General features: G+C 41.9%; 1 protein-coding gene across 1 annotated transcript; it reads left to right on the top strand.

The window, feature by feature from the left end:
* Window positions 1–2808: 2808 nt before the first annotated feature.
* On the top strand, window positions 2809–17459 carry alx4b (ALX homeobox 4b). Its single transcript, XM_071514083.1, has 4 exons — window positions 2809–3155; window positions 3338–3354; window positions 16892–16998; window positions 17139–17459. The coding sequence occupies exons 1-4, from the start codon at window positions 2809–2811 to the stop codon at window positions 17457–17459; spliced, it is 792 nt and encodes a 263-aa protein (XP_071370184.1).
* The last annotated feature ends 1917 nt before the right edge of the window (window positions 17460–19376 follow it).

The following is a 19376-nucleotide window of genomic DNA, read 5'->3' as shown; positions in this document are numbered from 1 at the left end:
AAAAAAAAAATGCAATGGCTATGAGGGATTATTTACAATACACGGGTTCAACTAAATTCCACTTGAGAATATTGTGTATATAGGTTACAAGATGCAGAAAGTAGAGATGTGGGCTAGAAACCAGTCTGTAGTCCCTTCACAACTGTTGTCTACAGCTGTTGTGACACTGTGAGTGGATATAGAGGACAGACTGTCAAATCAAGAGCTGACATATTTCTGCTCTCTCGTTGCTTCTGTCAATCAGATATCTTGTTTGTTGCCATGTGAATGATTAGTGTCACTTTCCTCCTAATGCAGTCAAAGTCAAAAAGCTTTCAGTGGCTGTTGGTTGTTGATCAATGCATCCTGTTCGTTTGAAAGTTAATTCTCCTCAGGACTGTTACAACAGGCACGTGAACACATAACATCTACAGAAATTAAACTGCAGCTCTGAGCGCGAAAACACACGGAATAAAATAAGAGAAGGGTTTAACTCCTCCCTGTGTTTAAAGCCGCAACATAAAAACTAACGAAATGTCCAAACAAAAGTGGGATTGGTGTGGCGTATGCAGCCAAAGTTAAAGTCATTACGTTATATTGGAAAATACCCTTTTACAGGAGACATTTAGTGATAAACGAATGAAGAATAGTCAGAAGTCTCGTTAACAAATACCTGCACAGCAAGAGAGGTGCCAGCAGTAAATTACTGTACTAAGCTGCGGCGCAGTGCAGGGTACAAGGCCACTGGGCCTAAACAACTAAATTGGTATTTTTACAACTCGGCGATTTCATTTTCAAATTTAAAAATGTGATCGTGTTACAGCTGGAAGATTTAGATGCTTAAGCAGTTATTGCTGTGGGGTGCGTCATTGGCTTAGAAGCACCCAAACCAGCCAGCACTATAAAAATATTTCTTGCACTGGCCTGTGATTATAATCGACTTATGTCGGTTTGTGGTTGGATCAGTTTTATCTCAATCAAAAAAAAATCTCAGCAATTATTAAGAAATTTAATCCTCGCTATGGCCGAGTTGTGCAGGAATGACAGAATTATGTGGATATCATGTTAAGTTTGAGACCAACACAGCCAAGACACGAGTTATGTCTCGAGCGCCAATTAACGCATTAATTATGCAGGAAAGTAGTGTGAGCCTGAGGCCGGTAAGTTTCCTGATCATTTCATCTCAGCGTTCATGTTGAATTAATCTGCATTTAGGCCTAACAAGCGTAATTCAGTCACCTTGAGGCGTTCAGGGTCCAGTTTCATTCGTTTCATTACTTTAAATTTAAGTTGAAGAATAACAAATGACATGAAAAACAACGGCAATAATAATAATAATTATAATAATATAAATAATATTAATAGTAATAATACTACTAATAATAATCATGTTTGAATAATAATCCGATACAAACGTGTTATAATAATATTTGGTTGGTACTGTTAATGAGGAAGATACGCTGATACGTTGTGTAATTAAAAACAAAGACCTAGAGCCTAATAGAATCTGTAGGATGATATATTTTTCTTGTTAGGTTTTATTCAAATTGCTCAGTAATTTTTACTTAGGTAGGCTATAACTCTCGATAATGGCCTAAAGATCAACAAATTAAGGACGTGATTTCAGACAAGTTATTCAATTAAGCTACTGACAGACATTATCTTGTTTCCTTATAGATGGTCACCGTCTTAGTTAATACTTTTTTCAGAATAGTCAAGAAAATGCAAATTGCTGGCACGGCGTTGTACACCAAATTTAATACACTGAACAGCCAGATGTTTCGATGAGTACCGTAGTCCTAATGATTTCATGCACGAACATAATAATGACCTAATTAATTCAATCTTTAAAAGTAGCCCATCTTCAAAGGAAGCAGGTCTGAAAGTCGCTTAATATTAGTCTAACTCATCATAATTTAGTAGATATATCCACAGTGACATCCACTCTTTTCGCAGAAGGTCCGAGTCAAACGGTAATAAGATAGTGTTTAGTTTAATAGGCTAATGTTTAAAACAAATACACCATGAAAATAGTTTTCTTCTAATTTCATTTTAGCTTAATATATGCTGATTTAGAGCAGTGCATGTGCTCCAGATTCATGGCTTGATTATTACACTTCAGTTCATGTCCTCTTTTTGCGGCATGAAACAATCAAATAAAATAAAAGTTTTATTTGCCACAAACGCATACTAGACCCATCAATAAGTCAGCGTGGCTCTTTTGACAGAGGCAATAAGGCAGACAACGATTTTAAGTGGCTTTTAAGTTTGATAAGAAATATGGAATGCAAAAATAAAAAAAAGAAGTCTAGAAGCATCTTAACCGCATATATAGCCGTGAAACTGCGCCACGAAACTGCACGAATCAAAGCGGTTATATTCATCCTCTAATTACATTAATGTCATGTGTTGTGTCTCCCGCGTGTTTACCAAAAAAGCTTTTCCCCTTCTGAGCTTGACCTCCCATTTCTACTGGCTGCATAATAGCGCTGGGCGAGCTTCGTCTGGGCCTACTTCAAATCTATGGAGCCTGAAGGTCGGAGAGCTGCGTGTTAGAGAAGCTACTGAGGCGGCATCAGCTTGAGCAAGGCATTTCTCTTACCCCGACAAACCTTAAGGGGGCTTTTAGCATTTGTTCAGTCTGCAGTCTCTGGAAAACATCTGATTCATTTTTTAACCAGTCCCAGATGCGGCAGTGTGAGAGTGTGTGTGCATGAGTGCGTCAGTGAGCCTGTCAGTGCATGAGAATTTGGGGGAGAATATCTGCGTCTAGAGAGGGGAAAAGAAGAAACGTGTGGATTTTTTTTTGGTTGATATAACTTTTTAGGTATGAACGCAGATACGTGCGTCTCATACTGCGATATGACATCGATGGATTCATATTATAGCACATCTACTGCGCAAGGTAGGGATCACCAGGCGAACCCGTTCAGGACATTCCCGACGAGTGAAACCAAATACAGCCCCACGTTCATTCCCGGTAAAGGACAGGCTTACGGCGAGAAGTCCCGGAGTCCTTTCCAGCAGGAGTGCCAGTCATTGGATGGCGCTGAAGAGGGCACCTTCAACAAATACCACCTCTTCATGCAGCGACCGACTTGTAAAACTCCCCCCGAAGGCAACAAGCTGCACCCAGACAGCGGACACAACGGGACGCTCATTCCCTGCTATGGTGAGTCCGAATGAGAGGGAGCTGGTGGGTATGAAGGGCAACTAGGCTATCTAAACAGGCTTAGACAACAACGGCCGTGTATTAAATGGAAATTAACGTGTGCGCATTACTGGATGCCACGAAGGGACTTTTGCAACCATTAAGGGGAATTTAGGCTTCCTACAATGTGAAATATTGGTGTCTGAGAGTCAATAATGCGCCTTGTCTGTCTTGGTGAGCGAAGACCAGGGATGCAGGGAGGGTAAAACTCACTTTACACATCTTTTTATTTACGGAATAGAGTGTGTACTCAGACAGGAATCTTTCTAACATAAATTCATAGTATAAAAGTGTGGTAGTATCCTATCAAACTGATGCAAGTTACATAAGGAGAAAAAAATAAATTTATGTTTTTCTGAAAACATAATCGAGTTTTGTCTATAATGTTTTTTTGGGGGATTTTTTGCCTAATGATGTAACCGACTGGAGGTCATAGTTTACTCACCTTTTACCACTATATTACTATATTTACCTCACCTTTACATCACTGCTGATAACACCAGAAGCAGGATAATCACTGCTATCATTATAGACACTGGCCTACAATCTGTGATTTTATTGTATATATGCTGACTGATCATGAATTGATTTCATAGGCCCTGTTTAAATATGCTTCAGGGTCACAAGTTAAGACAGAAACAGAGGCGCACACGCGCGCGCACAGGCACTCACACATACACGGGATTAAAAGATAATTTCGAGCTCTCTCATTAAAAATTAAGAAAGTTAATTCTCAACAACAGCTTAAACCCCATTTAAAAGACCACTTGACTTAAAGCGGCCCTTATTTTTTATTGCATTTTCTATTTCTAGCACAGATGCTTCTTTAATGATAAATGAATGACTGAATGATAATTTGTGCTACAGCACACAGATTCATTATGACATTATGACATAATGACTTTGGGCATACAGGGTTATAAGAAAAGGTTAATAATCGGAACTAGGCTATTTATTCATTGAGGTTGCTAGATCTCACAATTATGGGCCATAATACAATAGTCAATTAAATGTCAAATTCAAAAAGTCAGAGACTGCCTGGACGTTCACGGTCATGTTTGACAGACGAATAGTATTCGCTTAAAACGAAGCTTTTACAGATTATTCAGACAATTCGTTGCACTACAAATGTTGCTTAAGGCCTTTTGAAGAATACAGTCCGATTTGCTGCGCCTTTTATGAGACGAAGTAAGTTTTAAATAAAAATAAAAACCCTCTCTTATTGAGCATTGAGCATCATCCGACCCTAGGACCAGAGATCCACAAGAAAGGGCCTAAAGGCTAAAATAACATCCATGTAATGCATTAATAAAGTTTATACTTTTACATCCTAGCCTATATAATAATGTTATACTAATTATTGCAGTCTATATAATTTAGAAATTGATATTAAATTAATTTATTGGTAGGCTATAGAAGTATTTACGTCAATTTTTATTATTGGCATAGTCTATAGCCTATATTCCAAGTCCAAGTATTTTGCCTGCATTATCCTGATATCGCTATTACAGAGGAAAACATCACTTTGGCTATATTATGATAATGGACAAAGTATAAGAACTGATGATAGAAACTTATGGAAGCCCATGTAAAACATTTTATTACACGTGATCCACGCTACAAAAGAGATTCAGGCATCGAAAAAAGAAGCATTGATCACATAGAAAATAGAAAATAGTTTGGCATTGGCAAAACGAATGCAAATACATATAAATGCCTGATCGCGTGAAAGTAAATCATAAGCATTAAGTGTAGCAGATAAAATAGAATAGCCTTAATTCTGCTCAGTGGAACCAATTAGAGTGAGGCCTAACATTTTTTTGCGCAGTAGCCAGTATCACACTTTGCCAAAACACATCCATAAAATGCAAAGCAATCTGTTTCCCTGTGAAACAATGGGAGTCAGGACTATATTTTGAGTTAAATTGTCACTTTAAGCTGTTTTTGCAGAGGTGAAAGCAATGCCTCCAATAGATTAACGCACCCCTGCACTGAACTGAATTGACTTGGCAAGTGCAATGACAGAGCCATTTAAACACTATCATTAAATACAACATGTCTCCCTCGAGGAGAGCTCTGCAATGTTATTATTTAAATGTTGCAGCCAGATGAAGGCATCATGGCTCTGGGGAGGATGAGTTGGGGTCCAGCCAAAGCCTCAGGCGTCAACAGGCTTGTGCTGTTATGTGTGGTCCTCAATGGGGGATATATTGCTCAATCATAATGCTTTATCTCCATCATCACAACAAAAAATCATCATCTTATGCCCAAAGGGAGTTTTCTGTGTGGCAACTTCAACTATAACTGCAATAATGTTTACATGGCAACCCAACACTTTGTGTCCATGTGACATTCTGAACACATTACATGCAACACAATGTTTGGGTAGCAAAAACAAAATAGAGATTTTTTTTTTCCAGAAATGCAGCTATGCCATCGCTTTGTAGATAAACACTCAAATGGTGAAGATTTAAATCGGCTTACACATGAACACAAAACAGAAGCAAAAGGTGAAGAAGTTGCTGTAGATTTGTGGAAATAATACTGTAAAAGTATCAGAGGAATGTGGGATGTTTTTGGCCTATATGATCCAAGATATTCACACCTCTTATTCATGCTTCAAACTGAAAACACCTCCAAACATTCAGGCACACGATTTCCCGTAAATCACTTTATTATGTAGCTTAGGATGATTCAGCTGTGGAGTAGCATTATTAAAATTTAAGAGCTTCCAACGGATTCCAAGGGTTTTTACAACAACAATACACTGCAACAGGCTGTACGTTTTTTGACTGTTTTTGACCCTGAACATTTCAGAGCCTTCTGGAAGATCTGGGTTGTTTTGTGCGGTTGGAGGTCATACTTTATTTTTATGACATTCATTTAACATACAATACTTTCTATGGCAGAGAGAATCAACATTGTCATGCACTTCTACAAACTAGTGGCCCTGGTTGGAGCTCTGGTCACTGTAGTGTATGTTAGTAACTGAGACTGTCCCACAGTGAGGACACGGATGCAGCCATCTACCTGGCCACACAGCAATGAATGAAATCAAACCCCTGGAGCTGATCGAGCGCTTAGGAATCTGGAGGAATGCAGGTCAGCACTGCAGGAGAGGGCCACATTAATCTAAGGCAGATGTGCATTACTGGCTCCTATAGTTATTATTCATACTCCCCAAACATCAGCCCTCCAAAGCCATGGAGAGTCCCTGAGATGACAAAGTGGGACTGGTTTACATAACCCCGTCTCAACAATACCTTGTGTAAATAAGCAGCGAGTCAGAAATGGACATCGAGTTTGGGCAATGATTTGAGAGATCCAGGATGAAATGAAAGACTTTCTGGGAAAGTCGCACACGTGTGAGAATGAGTGTTTACATGCACATACTTGGTATGGAGATGCATTGTATTGTGATCGTTATATATATTTTTTTCATTATTTAAATTCAATTCAGTTTTCAGCTTTGATACAAGTTGACAAGTAACATGTTATCCAGTTAGGTATCGTAGTCACTGAGTTATGATAAAAATATCCTGACAATTTAGCTCCAAATTTGAGTGTATGTAAGTGCAACTTGGGCAAAATCTGAAAAATAGAGACCAGATTGCCCCGGATAGGACTGCGTGTTGATGGGCCTGTGGTTGATCCTGGGGTTTGGGTCCCCAGTACTGCAGATGCACAAGCACAATGCAGCGCCTGCGGGGAAAAGCAGATTGTGCCTCATCCTTTTTTGTTTCTAAAACAAAATTTCATTAGCAATTTATGTGCTTAAAAAAATAAGTATGGTTAACATATTTGTACAACATTTGTAAACTGTTATTATTCTCAAACAACAACAACAACAACAAAAAAAACCCTTCAAGAGTGGGACGGCGAACATCCTGTGATATGTAAAACATTTTTCTCAGCATGTGAGAACCAAAACAAGAACCCAAAAAGTCTTGGCAGCGTTTTAAAAGTATCCTGTCAAAATACAGTACTCTAAGTACATGTTAAAAGACTCGGGGAAGTGATGTCACAGGACATGCATGTGCTGATGACTAACACATTGTGTGGATGTTAACAATAAGCAAATGTCAGAGTGACACCTGTGATTATGCAAGTATGTGTGTGAATTGTGAAACAGAATAAATTACTACATATAATGTGAATGCTTGAATGCCTGAATTCCTGATGTGTTAAAATGTAAGAGCTTGCATGAACGCTTGACTCAGAAGCTAAAGCAGCAAGCATGAGAACAGTGTAGAAATATGTACAGAGGAACATGAATACAACATGAGTAGAAGAATGAAAGAATACAGTTTCAAGTCTGAGACTCATGAAATGTCTCTCATCATATTATCATCATAAACTCGCCTCTTTTTTTTTTCTGCTTGTATCTGTTCCCCTACCATGTCATGCTGTTGTGTGGCTCCCTCCAGAGTGGTGTGAGAGCGAGACAGAATGCTTTGGCCTTTACTTCCTGCCATCTCTCTTCCAGGGGAAGATAACCCCCCCACCTCCCCCTCCCCCCACCTATTTGAGATCCGCATGCAGGCCAGAAAAAGAAACGATTTGGAAATTTTAACCAGGTGGCAAGCATTTTGATCTTTGCCTTTGGTGTTGAGGCTGGCTCTCAGTCTGAATCTCATCTTTCCTTCCCCGATTCTTATCAGTGGACTATAAGGTAAATCTAAGCTCTATAAGAGTTCTTACATATAAGCACAAAACCATTGCGCTTGGCCACACAGTAACCTATTATGGTCCAAAAAAACAGGAGAAAAGCTTATTGACTTGGCAAGAAAAAAATGAAAACTCCTAAGAAAGCCAACTATGACAGGCCCGTGATGAAAACTACTGGAAACGGGTATAAAGACAGCGAAGGGATGATGATACCATTTTCAGTCCATGATTAACAATAGTCAATTTTCTTTTTCTCATCATGCTTTCAGCAGAGGGATATAGTTCATGTTTCTTGTTCGATATATCATTTATAAAAGCCATGGGTGGGATGTAACCCGATCGTCATCGACTGACATTGGCTGCTCCATGAAGTGTGTTTTCACCTCCAGTTTTTGTCCTTTTCCCCCAACTTTCTTTACGTTTGTTTACGACTGCAAACGTGATTCCAGCATGATTTAGGTGGTACATGTGGTAGCGGCGTAAATTTTGGACAACTGGAAGAAAAAGAGAGGCTAGTGAGAGATTATGATTAATTACATAGACAATATTTCCATTTTACAGAAATGTATAATTCCGTTTAACTCCAATTCCAGTTCCATTCCATTTAAAAGCAAATGCCCCGCTTTTCCCTTCACAACATTTATTAGAAAACCCGAGCTTACTTGTTTCATTGATGAAAAAGGTTTAGCAAAGCATGATTATAGCATGACAAAGATAAACCAAACAACAAATCAGAGTCCGGTGACCTTTTTATCTTGACCTTTAGAGGTTAATCCTTGAAGATGGAATGCTTCCTAGCACTGATATATGACAACATTAACATGTACTTTTACTTTTGATACAATGCATTTAATTACAAATACTTAAATACTCCTTCTTGAAAATAATTTTAAATACAAGAATTTTACTATAGTACTGTTCTATCAAGGTATTTTACAACTTTTATTAAAGGAGAAGACTTGTGGACTTTCAGCACTGTTAGCTAATAGCATTTCATTCACAACACCTCATTACAACAATCCAAAATTATTTTGTCCACTTTGGCACAACAATAACTAGGTGTTGTGTATTCATGACAGTAGTGAGGTCGCGCTCGTGTCAATTTATCGGGAGCTGAGGTTGTACAGAGAGATTCTCCGTTTCCCACGGAATCTGCATTCCTGTGCGAGCCGCTGGCATTGATCTATCCTCAGGAACGTCTGGGAGCCTCCCTTCCACCGAGGAAACAACAGCCAGTCTCAGGTCTCAGACTGTGCTGCTGAAACCTCACCTGAATTAGTATGGAAAATAATTCAGACATAAGCGTGTCTGCTAATCAGTAATGAATGCAGAGTCAATATTCACCTGTTACTGGCCAAAGCCATTGAGCTATCCCTCTGAACTTGGTCCTATAAGGTGTGATACCTGGAATGTGTGATAGCTGTCAGCTTTGAGCTTTTTGAGAGAGCATTTTAGACCACTCTGTTTAAAAGCATTCCCTTCCCTATTTAGTGTTTGGTCATTAACCCTTCCCCAGGTTACTAATTTATAGTGTTTTTTTTATTTGCCTTCACTTGACCCTCCCCATCCCATTCCATAAAAACAGAGAGGGTGCCCTGTTGCTTTACAACCAGTTAAATTACACTTTGATGTTTTCTCTCTGTTTTCAGCAGTGATTAAATTGCTGACCCTAGTAAACATCTGACCTCAGCTAACTGAAGAGGTCTGCTACTTGTCACAGAATTACTTAAGAAAATAGCTGGATCAGTCAATGATATTCTGTGTATTTATATACATTGAGGAATACTGAAGGGGAACAAGAGTCAAAAACACATTCCTCTGAATGCCAAAAAACTGGAGCCAATGCAGTGGAATCTTGGCTCCCAAAAGAAAGCAGTGTGTGATGGCTGTGTTCTCAAGAACAGCATGCAGAAAAGACAGCTCAGCATGCGGGAATACTGAGAGATATTTGTGGCAAAGGATTTTGAGTGGTTAACATGAGCATGTCAGAGCAAAGAAAGATGGGTTTGGAGAGCTAGGCAGAGAAAATATGTTGATTAAGGTAACACTGTTTTGGTAGATTCCAATGCAAATATTGGCAACACAAGTCAGAACCATGGCCTTAACCAGTTCCACCCACCACCCCCACCCGCTTCCCGTCCCCTCATCCCTTAGCCCAGCTGTACCCTTTGCCTTAGCTACTCAGGATATATGCCTGCTCAGGGGCATAGCTGCATTTTCTCTCACAGATGCAGATACCAAGCAGGAACCCGGAGTTGACCTGTCCTGCTTCTTAACATTGCAGCCATACTCTTGCCCTGGGGTAGAATGAAAATATTGCGCTGGGCTTTAGAAATGGAGGCCAGAGCAGGGGATGGTGATGTCAGAACATCTGCCTGCGTGGAGACTGTAAGGGGGTCTGACAGGTGGGCCACAGCGATATGAGGTCATGAACTCCAGCTGGGTGAGCTGTGTTGTTCCATTAGCGTCTCAGTCGGGGCAGTCTGAGCCAGAGAGCGGGGGGGGGGGCTGCTGCAGTCGAGAGGGATGACTATTGACATCTCAATGTGGGACACACTAGCCAAAGGCGTACTAATCCATGAAAACAAACATGCATGTTGCTGACAGCCACCGCCTAGCTTCATCACTCTAAAACTATTCAGTCATCGTACTAACCCAAAAACCTTGGCTCAGAGAGCCACCAGTGCCACAAGGAGGTGTCAGCTCTCTCTCCTCAGATATATTGGGTATCTGAGAATGACAGGAGGCCATTACCGACCTGAACATTATGCAGAACAAAAATGCAAAGTGACAAAGGAAAATGTATGCTTCAAGCAGCACATAACTATTAACAAAATCACAGGAGGCTCTATAACTCAGAAACAACTGTTACTGGACTAAGTCAATGTTGGTCTTGCACAAGGCTGTTTATGTTGAGGAGACCATTATGCCCTGGTTCCTGACCAATACGGTTACAGCCCAGGATAGGGGGCACCCCATGCCCATGCGCAGGAAAGGCAAACAGAGAGGCTGACAGAGCACACTGTTCTCGCTGGCCCACAACCAGAGCCCTTCAGCTTATTTATTCACACAGCTGTTTGTTTATTGAAGGAGAAGGGACAGCTTTATTCATCTCCTAAAAGGAAACAAAAAAGCTAGCATGCGCTGACAGGAACAGAGCAAGGTCTGTCACAAAATGGAGGCACTTGAAATTGAAGGTGACAAACACAATGTTGTTTACATCTGTGAGGCAAAGCTCTGTGGTAGTGTGGTCGCCCCAGTACACAAGGGCCACCATACACGGCTCAAGATGGAGCAGGTTTTGTGTGGTTCAGATTTCAGATGGCGTGATTGAGAAATGTGAGGGAGAGGGCAGCGCTAACTATGGGGAATAGGGTTTTGAGGGTTGTGTCACAGGTCACACCAATGTGTAGTGACATACCTTTCAAACAGAAGAGGACGTTTCTTCTCTGCAACTTTTAGACGTGCTGCATAGAGACAAGGCCTTTGAACCTTAAAATAAAACATTACAGAGGTGATGTAAGCTTAAAGTAAATGTCATTTTGTGTGGCTGTTGTCAAGTGACGATGAGCAGACACACTTCCTGACTTGAATGTGAAGCACTATGTGAGATTTACGTGGCCTCATTCACCTAGAGGAACACAAATTCAGAAGAAAATATTGCTCTGTTGAAGATTACAATAATAGAGTAGTAACAATAACTATTGGACTATTATTGACAATATAATGGTCCGTTTCATTTAGTTATAAAATCGTCAGAAAGTTGGAAAGTTCAAATAAGTTGTTTGAAAATAATATTGAGATTAAAGTAGTTTCATTATATACAAAGAAAGACTTAAGTAAATTGGAAAGGGATTGTGCGATTTTTGATACTACATAAGAAAATTGTACAAATGATTCATTTAATCAGAAACCAAACTTGCTTAAATGTATTTCTTCATAACCACAGTGTAATATCTAATCTATGAAACCTCCAGCATGTTACACTAGACTGTTGAGCAGTGAATCTACATCAAATATCACACATCCCACAGTGTCCCAGAGAATAAAAAAAATAAAATATGGTTGTTCTTAACGTCTTCTCTCTCTCTCTCTCTCTTTCTCTCTCTCTCTTTCTCTCTCTCTTAATCACATACATGCAGCAAAAGACAACAGTGCCCTGACAGAGTCTGAGTTGCCCCCCAACGGTGACCCTCCTGGGATGGAAGGCAGCTACCTGAACCTAAAGGAGCCCGGGGTAAAGGGGCCGGCCGAGCGGCCAGGCTCAGACCTTTCCAGCCCGCTGGACAAAAGTGAGGCTGAGAGCAACAAAGGCAAGAAGAGACGCAACCGCACCACCTTCACCAGCTACCAGCTGGAGGAGCTGGAGAAGGTTTTCCAGAAGACACACTACCCAGATGTGTACGCCCGTGAGCAGCTGGCACTGAGGACGGACCTGACAGAGGCCCGTGTGCAGGTGAGGGCAGCGGAATTACACCTGGTTCAACACAAGAAACCTCCACTATACAACGAAACAAGATGTGAGCTGCTCTGTGTCAGTGTAGTCCTCCATGTTTGCATGTTAATATTCACTCAGGGAACTGACAGAGAGGGCTGAGAGAGTTAGACTGGCATGTTGACAAAGATTGTTCGGAACAGCAGACAGCAAGGCCTATTGTTCTCCATCTCTCTTTCTGCCTGCCAGTTTCAGATCAGAGTGGGATGGGTGGGACTAAGGGAATACTCGGCTCTTAGCTCTTACACGCTGCAGACTCTGCAAAAGGGTCAGAGGCCAAGGGTTTCTCCCCAGTACTACCATGTTCAAACTACTTCACCGCACAACTTTGGAGGGAGGGAGGGAAAACACATGGAAAAAAGAAAAGTCATCAAAGCTATTTGGCAAGGATATAAAAAACACTTTGAGATGCCAGTTTCAATTTCCAAGCGTAGTCTGTGACATAGTCAGGGACATAGAACCTGGCCTGGTCCTGTGGTGGTACAGTAAAATAAGTACATTCATGTTCATATTCACACAGACCCATCTATCCCCCAGATGAATATAATTAACTTCCTCGTCTGACAGGCACACAGCAGACTCTGTTGAGTCACTGTGAGGTTTGACCCATAGTTCTAAAATCAGACCTTAAATACGCATGCAATCAAGACTAAAGCCCACAATTTCTTCTGAAGGTCCGTCAAGACAAAGTCCAGGGATAGCCAATTGTTGAATGCTATAGGGCACTCAAAGTTTGACAAACTATTGTAGAATCCTTTTCATCTCAGAAACAACAACCATTGAAATCCAAAGTACAGATGTTTTCTGCCGAAAATACCAATGTCAAGGTCTTCCAATTTCATCCTCAATTTGATGGTGAATGTCTTCATAAAGTTTTCTATAGTTTTCTATAATCACATCTGTGACGTCTACCGCCACTAGTTTATTTAGTACAATTAACTCTGAACCTCAGACTTGAACTTCACCATACTGCCTGCTTTTTATGGAGGAGAAGGCTGTGTCTGAGTGACTGCTGAGGCAGTCTATCAATCGCCGTGGTCCTGGATGACAGAGATGAGGTGAGACGGCTGGACTTCAAAGCTGCTTTTGGAGTTCTGCACTCTGCCCTCCCTCTCTCCCTCTGCCTCACTCTGCCTGCTGGCTCTGGAGCATAAATAAAGCTCTTTAATGGCTCTGTAAGCTGCCTTTTGCTGTCAACGTCTTTAGCAATTACTGTATCACCGCCAAGCACTTTGAGCTCCAAGAGCTCTGAGCCACCTTCTTTGCAGATGTCTGCTAGATAAAATAAACAAGGATAGTAAGTGTTTGCAGTTGGTAAACTAGATAGTTGTTTCTTTGTCTCTGTGAGAATTATGTATAATATCCTATTGGGTATGCTTCACTGTTGTTCATTGTGAGAAATAATAATAATTCTTCATGTTAATTGGAATTATAACTTGTGCAAAGACACCACTAGCCTTCCTCCCTAAGAAACTCAAGAGTTTCTGGGTTGGGGAATAAGAGACAAGAGCAGCGAAGGACACATCTGACTTCACAATGTTCCCTGAATGATCTCTCCTCCAAACTATTTGGCGTGGGTCTCAGTCCTACTGCCGTTCAAAGGCAGCGCAACGTAGAGCATACCCTCTGTGAAACATGACACACTAAGTACCCAGAGACTAAGAAAGGGGGCACACATGTGCACAAACATTGTTTGCTTGTTTATAAGAAGGTTGGCCCCTTAAGTGTGAGAGTGAGTCCAAGTTAAAAGAATGCATTCATTTGTGTTTGACTTTGAAAGTTGTATATAACATTGTATGTATATGTGTGTATTGTGTGTGTATGTGTGTGTGTGTGTGTGTGTGTGCACTTGGTCCGCTCCTCCAGTCTGCACGCCTCTGAAAGGTCAGAGGGGTTAGCTGCGGAAAGCCAAGGGCTTAGGCGTCAGGAAATTAAACATGAAATGAAAACAAGCTCCAGTTTGAACATTCTCCCATCTCACTTTCCAATATCCCCACTTCCCCTCGCTGACTTAAAAGGGAGGAGGGAGAGAGAGACACGGAGAAGGGTGGCGGGGGAGAGAGAGGGGCTGGAGCAGAAGGAGAAAAGTGGCTGGGCTTGAACAGGGGGTGGGAGTACGAGAGATAAAGATGAAGAGCAGAGAGCTCGCTCGCTCCATCACAATTAAACTGACCATTAGGTAACTAGATGAAACCCTTGTGTCTCATTGAGATATACAAGCTCTGAAATACTAGCGCAGCATTTTGACCCTACCTGTTGACAAATTAAACCCTGTAACTTTTTAGAAAATATGACTATATCTATACTGTGCACGTGTGCTTTACGTTTATCAATCCAATCAGGGCCTTTTGTGTTGGGAATTATATTTGGAAACCTGTGATGTTATGAGCTCAGATGACCCAAAAGAACCAGAGGAAAGACTTGACAAACCTTAAACAATAATAGACCGCAAATCCTCTTGGGGAACATAACATAGACTCCAAAGCCCCTCCAAACATATGATATAATTCAAAGGGCAACAACCCCTCACCTTGACATTGGGGTTCAGCCACAACCAAGCTATCAGCTTACCACTTTGCAAGGGTGAGCTGTCCTCTAATCTCACCAGCTGACCTGTGGAATGTTGAAGTCAGAGGACATTTCTTTACGTCAGCAACATCTATATGTCCCCGGGGCGGCCATATAAGGTCTTTTCTTTGAAAAGGAGCCAACTAGTAGTTTTATCCAGTCAGAATAATGACACGTTTGTGTGGTGCGCTTATCTGGCCTTATCTCATTTGATAACAATCCACTCTAACCCCTCAGTAGAACTCATTATGGGATTATAATATCCTGCACACTTTGCTCTTGTGAAATTCACAACTTTGTGCATAATTGCTCATTTTTTTCCACTGCTGGATGTTTTGTTTGTGTGTGTGAGTATGTATGTTTGAGAGAGAGAGCAAGAGAGAGAGAGAGATGGGGGGGGGGGGGGGGGGGGGGGGGGGGATTTGAAGAGGTTGAGTGAGGGGAAATTGCATGTCAGGGACTGTGAAAACCACAAACTGATTGGGCTGGGAATCATCCCACAATCCAAGTTCAAACCCCTGTGTCGAAGCTGGATCGCTCTCTCTTTCTCTTTGAAGAAGTTTCCCCTTCCCTCTCGGGAGGATAAGATTCAGACAAGCAACAAATAAATACACATAAACATGTGGAGTCTCTGTGGAGTGTGCTTCTATTTCTCTAGCATTGGGATGTGAGAAAAATGTGCAGAACATGTATCAGCCTAAGGTACAACTGAGTGTGTGAGGGAATGGACAGAGGCATGGTCAGGAGCGGAGAGGAAATGTGTCATAAGAAAAGACATAACATAAAATCAATCTAGTGATTGATCTGGTTATTGACTGTTGTCTGGCATTTTATATCTGGGCTACACAAAGTCGGATTTTGTGGCCAAATCTGGCCTATTACACATTTTAGGAGGCCAGTTAGGTGTCCCAGTGGCACATTTTTGATCAGTTGTGAACAAACTTAACATTTGAGAACTGAGATGAGAAAAATGGCTCATGGTGAGGCATAATATTAGCTAAGAGGCAGTTGCATGTATGTAATTCATGTCCAACAGCTATTTTATTTGGATCACTACATTGCACAGCATTGACAGTGGATACTAATACAAGGCTGCACTTGACCTCTATACAATTATCTGACTGGATTTCTCTCAGGGTGTCCTGTACATCTTCACTACAAACTAAACTCCCTCCTCGTCTTGCTCTCTTTCAATCCCCTTCAGCTCTGCTTTCCTCTGATGCCTTCCATGGTTAAGGAGAAGTGGGCTAAGGGGCCTGCACTTGGTCTGTCAGCAGGCACTGAAAACACACCCAATACTAAACAATGTAGTATTGTATGTCCATCAAGCTCAAGAAAAAATATTTTACCTGGAAGCACCTACTCATATATGTATTTTACTCAAAATGCACAAAGAAACACAGATAAACAAAAGTATTTTTGATCAGTGGTTTAAGTTTTGTTTCATGTATTGTGCAGAGGGATTCCCCACTGTATCCCATTGTGTTGACATGTGGGGGAGAGCACACCTTTCTCAGAGTGATTTATGAATGGCTACAGGCCCAGATGTGGATCTGTCGACGCTGGCAGCCTGAAGGGAGGCAGACGCCTGTGTATCAAAGGGAGGAGCTGAAACGTGCAGCACCAGGGGTTACCCACCATTTTCACATCAATAGCTCTGTGTGGACGGCACTTTAAAGACACGTCAAGTCTTAAACCTGTGGCTGGACTTTCATGTGCTGCAGAATTTATTGGCTCCACTGTCTTCAGTTTCTATGGTTCAGTTTCTTACTTTGTCTTGCTGAGCAGATCGAGCGGATGGTTCTGTTTTCTGCAGAACGATATTGAAGGTTCTAGTTGACATGAGAGTTGTATGTGAAATAAGATTCAGGGTTTGATTTGAAGTTTTGTTAGGTAGTGCCCAGACTATATCGTGATGTATTTTCCTGATGGATTGTGTTCCTTGCAGGTGTGGTTCCAGAATCGCCGAGCCAAGTGGAGGAAGAGGGAACGTTTTGGCCAGATGCAACAGGTCCGGACGCACTTCTCTACTGCCTACGAGCTGCCCCTCCTCACTCGGCCAGAGAACTATGCACAGGTACTGATGATACTTGATCAGGAATCATCATAAACGGTTGCAAAGGGTGGAGGTCAGCGACGATGACCTTTAGAGTGCATCTCTCCACCTGCACAGGCTTTGTTATTGTTTGTCTCTTAACTCCTCTTCTTCTCCTCCAGATCCAGAATCCTTCGTGGATCGGAGGCAGCAGTGGAGCGTCCCCGGTGCCCGGCTGTGTAGTGCCTTGTGACTCCGTGCCCTCCTGCATGCCCCCCCACCCCCACGGTCCTGGAGGGGTCTCTGACTTCCTGGGTGTGCCCAGCCCAGGGAGCAGCCACATGGGACAGACACATATGGGCAGCCTTTTTGGGGGTCCTGGGATGGGTGGGGGTATCAATGGCTATGATCTCAATGTTGATCCAGACCGCAAGTCCTCCAGCATAGCTGCGCTGCGTATGAAGGCCAAGGAACACAGTGCAGCTATCTCTTGGGCTACATGATGTCCCAACCCGGGTCCCACCCTGCCCCCATATAGCCCCTTCTCTGGAGCAGCCATCGCCAAGCACTGTGGGGGAGGAGGGAATTTGCCTGACAGCACTAATGATAACACAGGTCAAATGAACAGGGAGAGACTGTGGAGATAACAAAGGCCATCACAGCGGCCATTGCAACCGAGATAACAACCGTGACTATGACAATCAGCAGATGCTGAGAGTGAGAGAAATAGAGAGATGTTACTTAGATGAGGATGTTACTACGGAATTGTGTTCATTCTTGATTCCTTGATCTCTCAGGTCTTGTGGAAATATCGGGATTAGTCCCTGATAAAATGGGTATCATTCAATGATAGATAGTGATAGTTACAGTAAAATAAGCAATGCCATAAACATGGTTTACAAAATAACAGGAGATATACCAGGACCTAAGTGCCAAATCCAGCCATATCATATTTTAGTTTACAGTATTAAGCTTGATTTACAACATTACCCCTTTCCCTAAATCCTTTCCTAACCCCTCCTGCTCCCACTCACATTTTTTATGTGACTGTCACTTCAGACTTGTCTTTCTATATAAATCAGATGAAATCACATTTCTGAACATACAATATTTGTCTGACAATCATAGTAAACAACTTTGCTATTAAAGTAAACATCAGGGACACTCAATGGCAGGGCAGTCTCAGACGCATACCAAGTACTTGGAATGCTGGGAGTTTCTTTTCTGTCATTTTCCATTGCTTGCTGTCCAATAAAGCAAAAAAAAAAAAAAATCGGTAAAAAAGTAAACATTAATTTTGTCTCAGTCTGCGGTGGACAGTCATGTTTCTATTTCCAGGCATGCAAAGAAAGACAGAGGTTGAATGCAATAAGTGAACAGAGAGTCTAATTGAGAGAGGGCAGACACGGCCTGTGCCAATTTAGTCAGGGAGGAGGGCAGGCATTGGATTGGCAGTAATTTCAAATGAACGTGTCATTTCCTCCCCCAGGGCTGCCTCCACAGGTTTCCCTCCTAGGCCTGGCCTCAAGTTACAGGAAACGCTGTCTCCACCGGCAGACAAGGCGCAGCAACACACAGCAGCAGCCTTCAACACCAACTAACCAGGCCAGCCTCAATCAGCAACCAACAGGAATAGACACACTCAATTAGCATCAAACTACGCTGTCCTGCCATGCGAATATAAACACGAAAGCACATCACAGCGTACATGGTGAGGACATACTGCACCCAATTCCGCACGCTGTAATAATCAATTCATCGTTAGATGTGGGCTCAGTAGAGATGACTCCTGAATCTATAGCATGCTCACAGAATCCGTCACATGCCAGAGACTGCAGGCCAAATCAGTGGCCCTAATTGTCCTGAAGTGCATTCTATAATGTTTAGGTAATGTGATGACATTAGAGCTGGACTGCAGGAATGCGGTGAGCATGTCCAGTGATTGCAGGGGTGTCTCTGTGTGTTACCCCTCCGGAATAAGCTTGTCACCAGAGCTGGGCTGCAGGCTGAGGCTAGAGACAGGCTTCATTAGTCTTTTGGCTGATCCCTCTATGACGCCTGCTAGGCTACATATCCTTTTTCTTTCCCTTGTGTGGATGAAGGTAGGACAGTCTGGTTCTCCTCCTCATAGCTGGCTTAAGCTGTGATCATGGCAACATAGGAGGACGCATTACAGCTCTGTTAGCTAGTTTAGCATCTTCAAAAATTCTCTTTCGAAACGTTGACAGTATTACAAAGCCTTTCCTTTTTTTACAGGGAAAGGAAACAATTAAAGTGCCTAATAGCATCTAAATTCCTTCACTGACAACAGATATTCTTGTTGAGAACTTTCATCTCAGATATGAGGTGGAAATGCACTGATTTGAACCACAGGAGTCTGTAATTCAAATCATGTCCTTCCCTGGCGTTGGCAAGTAAAT

Source organism: Centroberyx affinis, unplaced genomic scaffold, assembly GCF_046629955.1.
Source record: "Centroberyx affinis isolate AG114_WGS23_722 - 3 ecotype Tasmania unplaced genomic scaffold, CSIRO-AGI_Caff_v1 ptg000283l_1, whole genome shotgun sequence".
Taxonomy (NCBI): domain Eukaryota; kingdom Metazoa; phylum Chordata; class Actinopteri; order Beryciformes; family Berycidae; genus Centroberyx; species Centroberyx affinis.
Note: the sequence above shows the minus strand (reverse complement) of the source record. Positions and strands in the feature narration are given on the sequence as shown.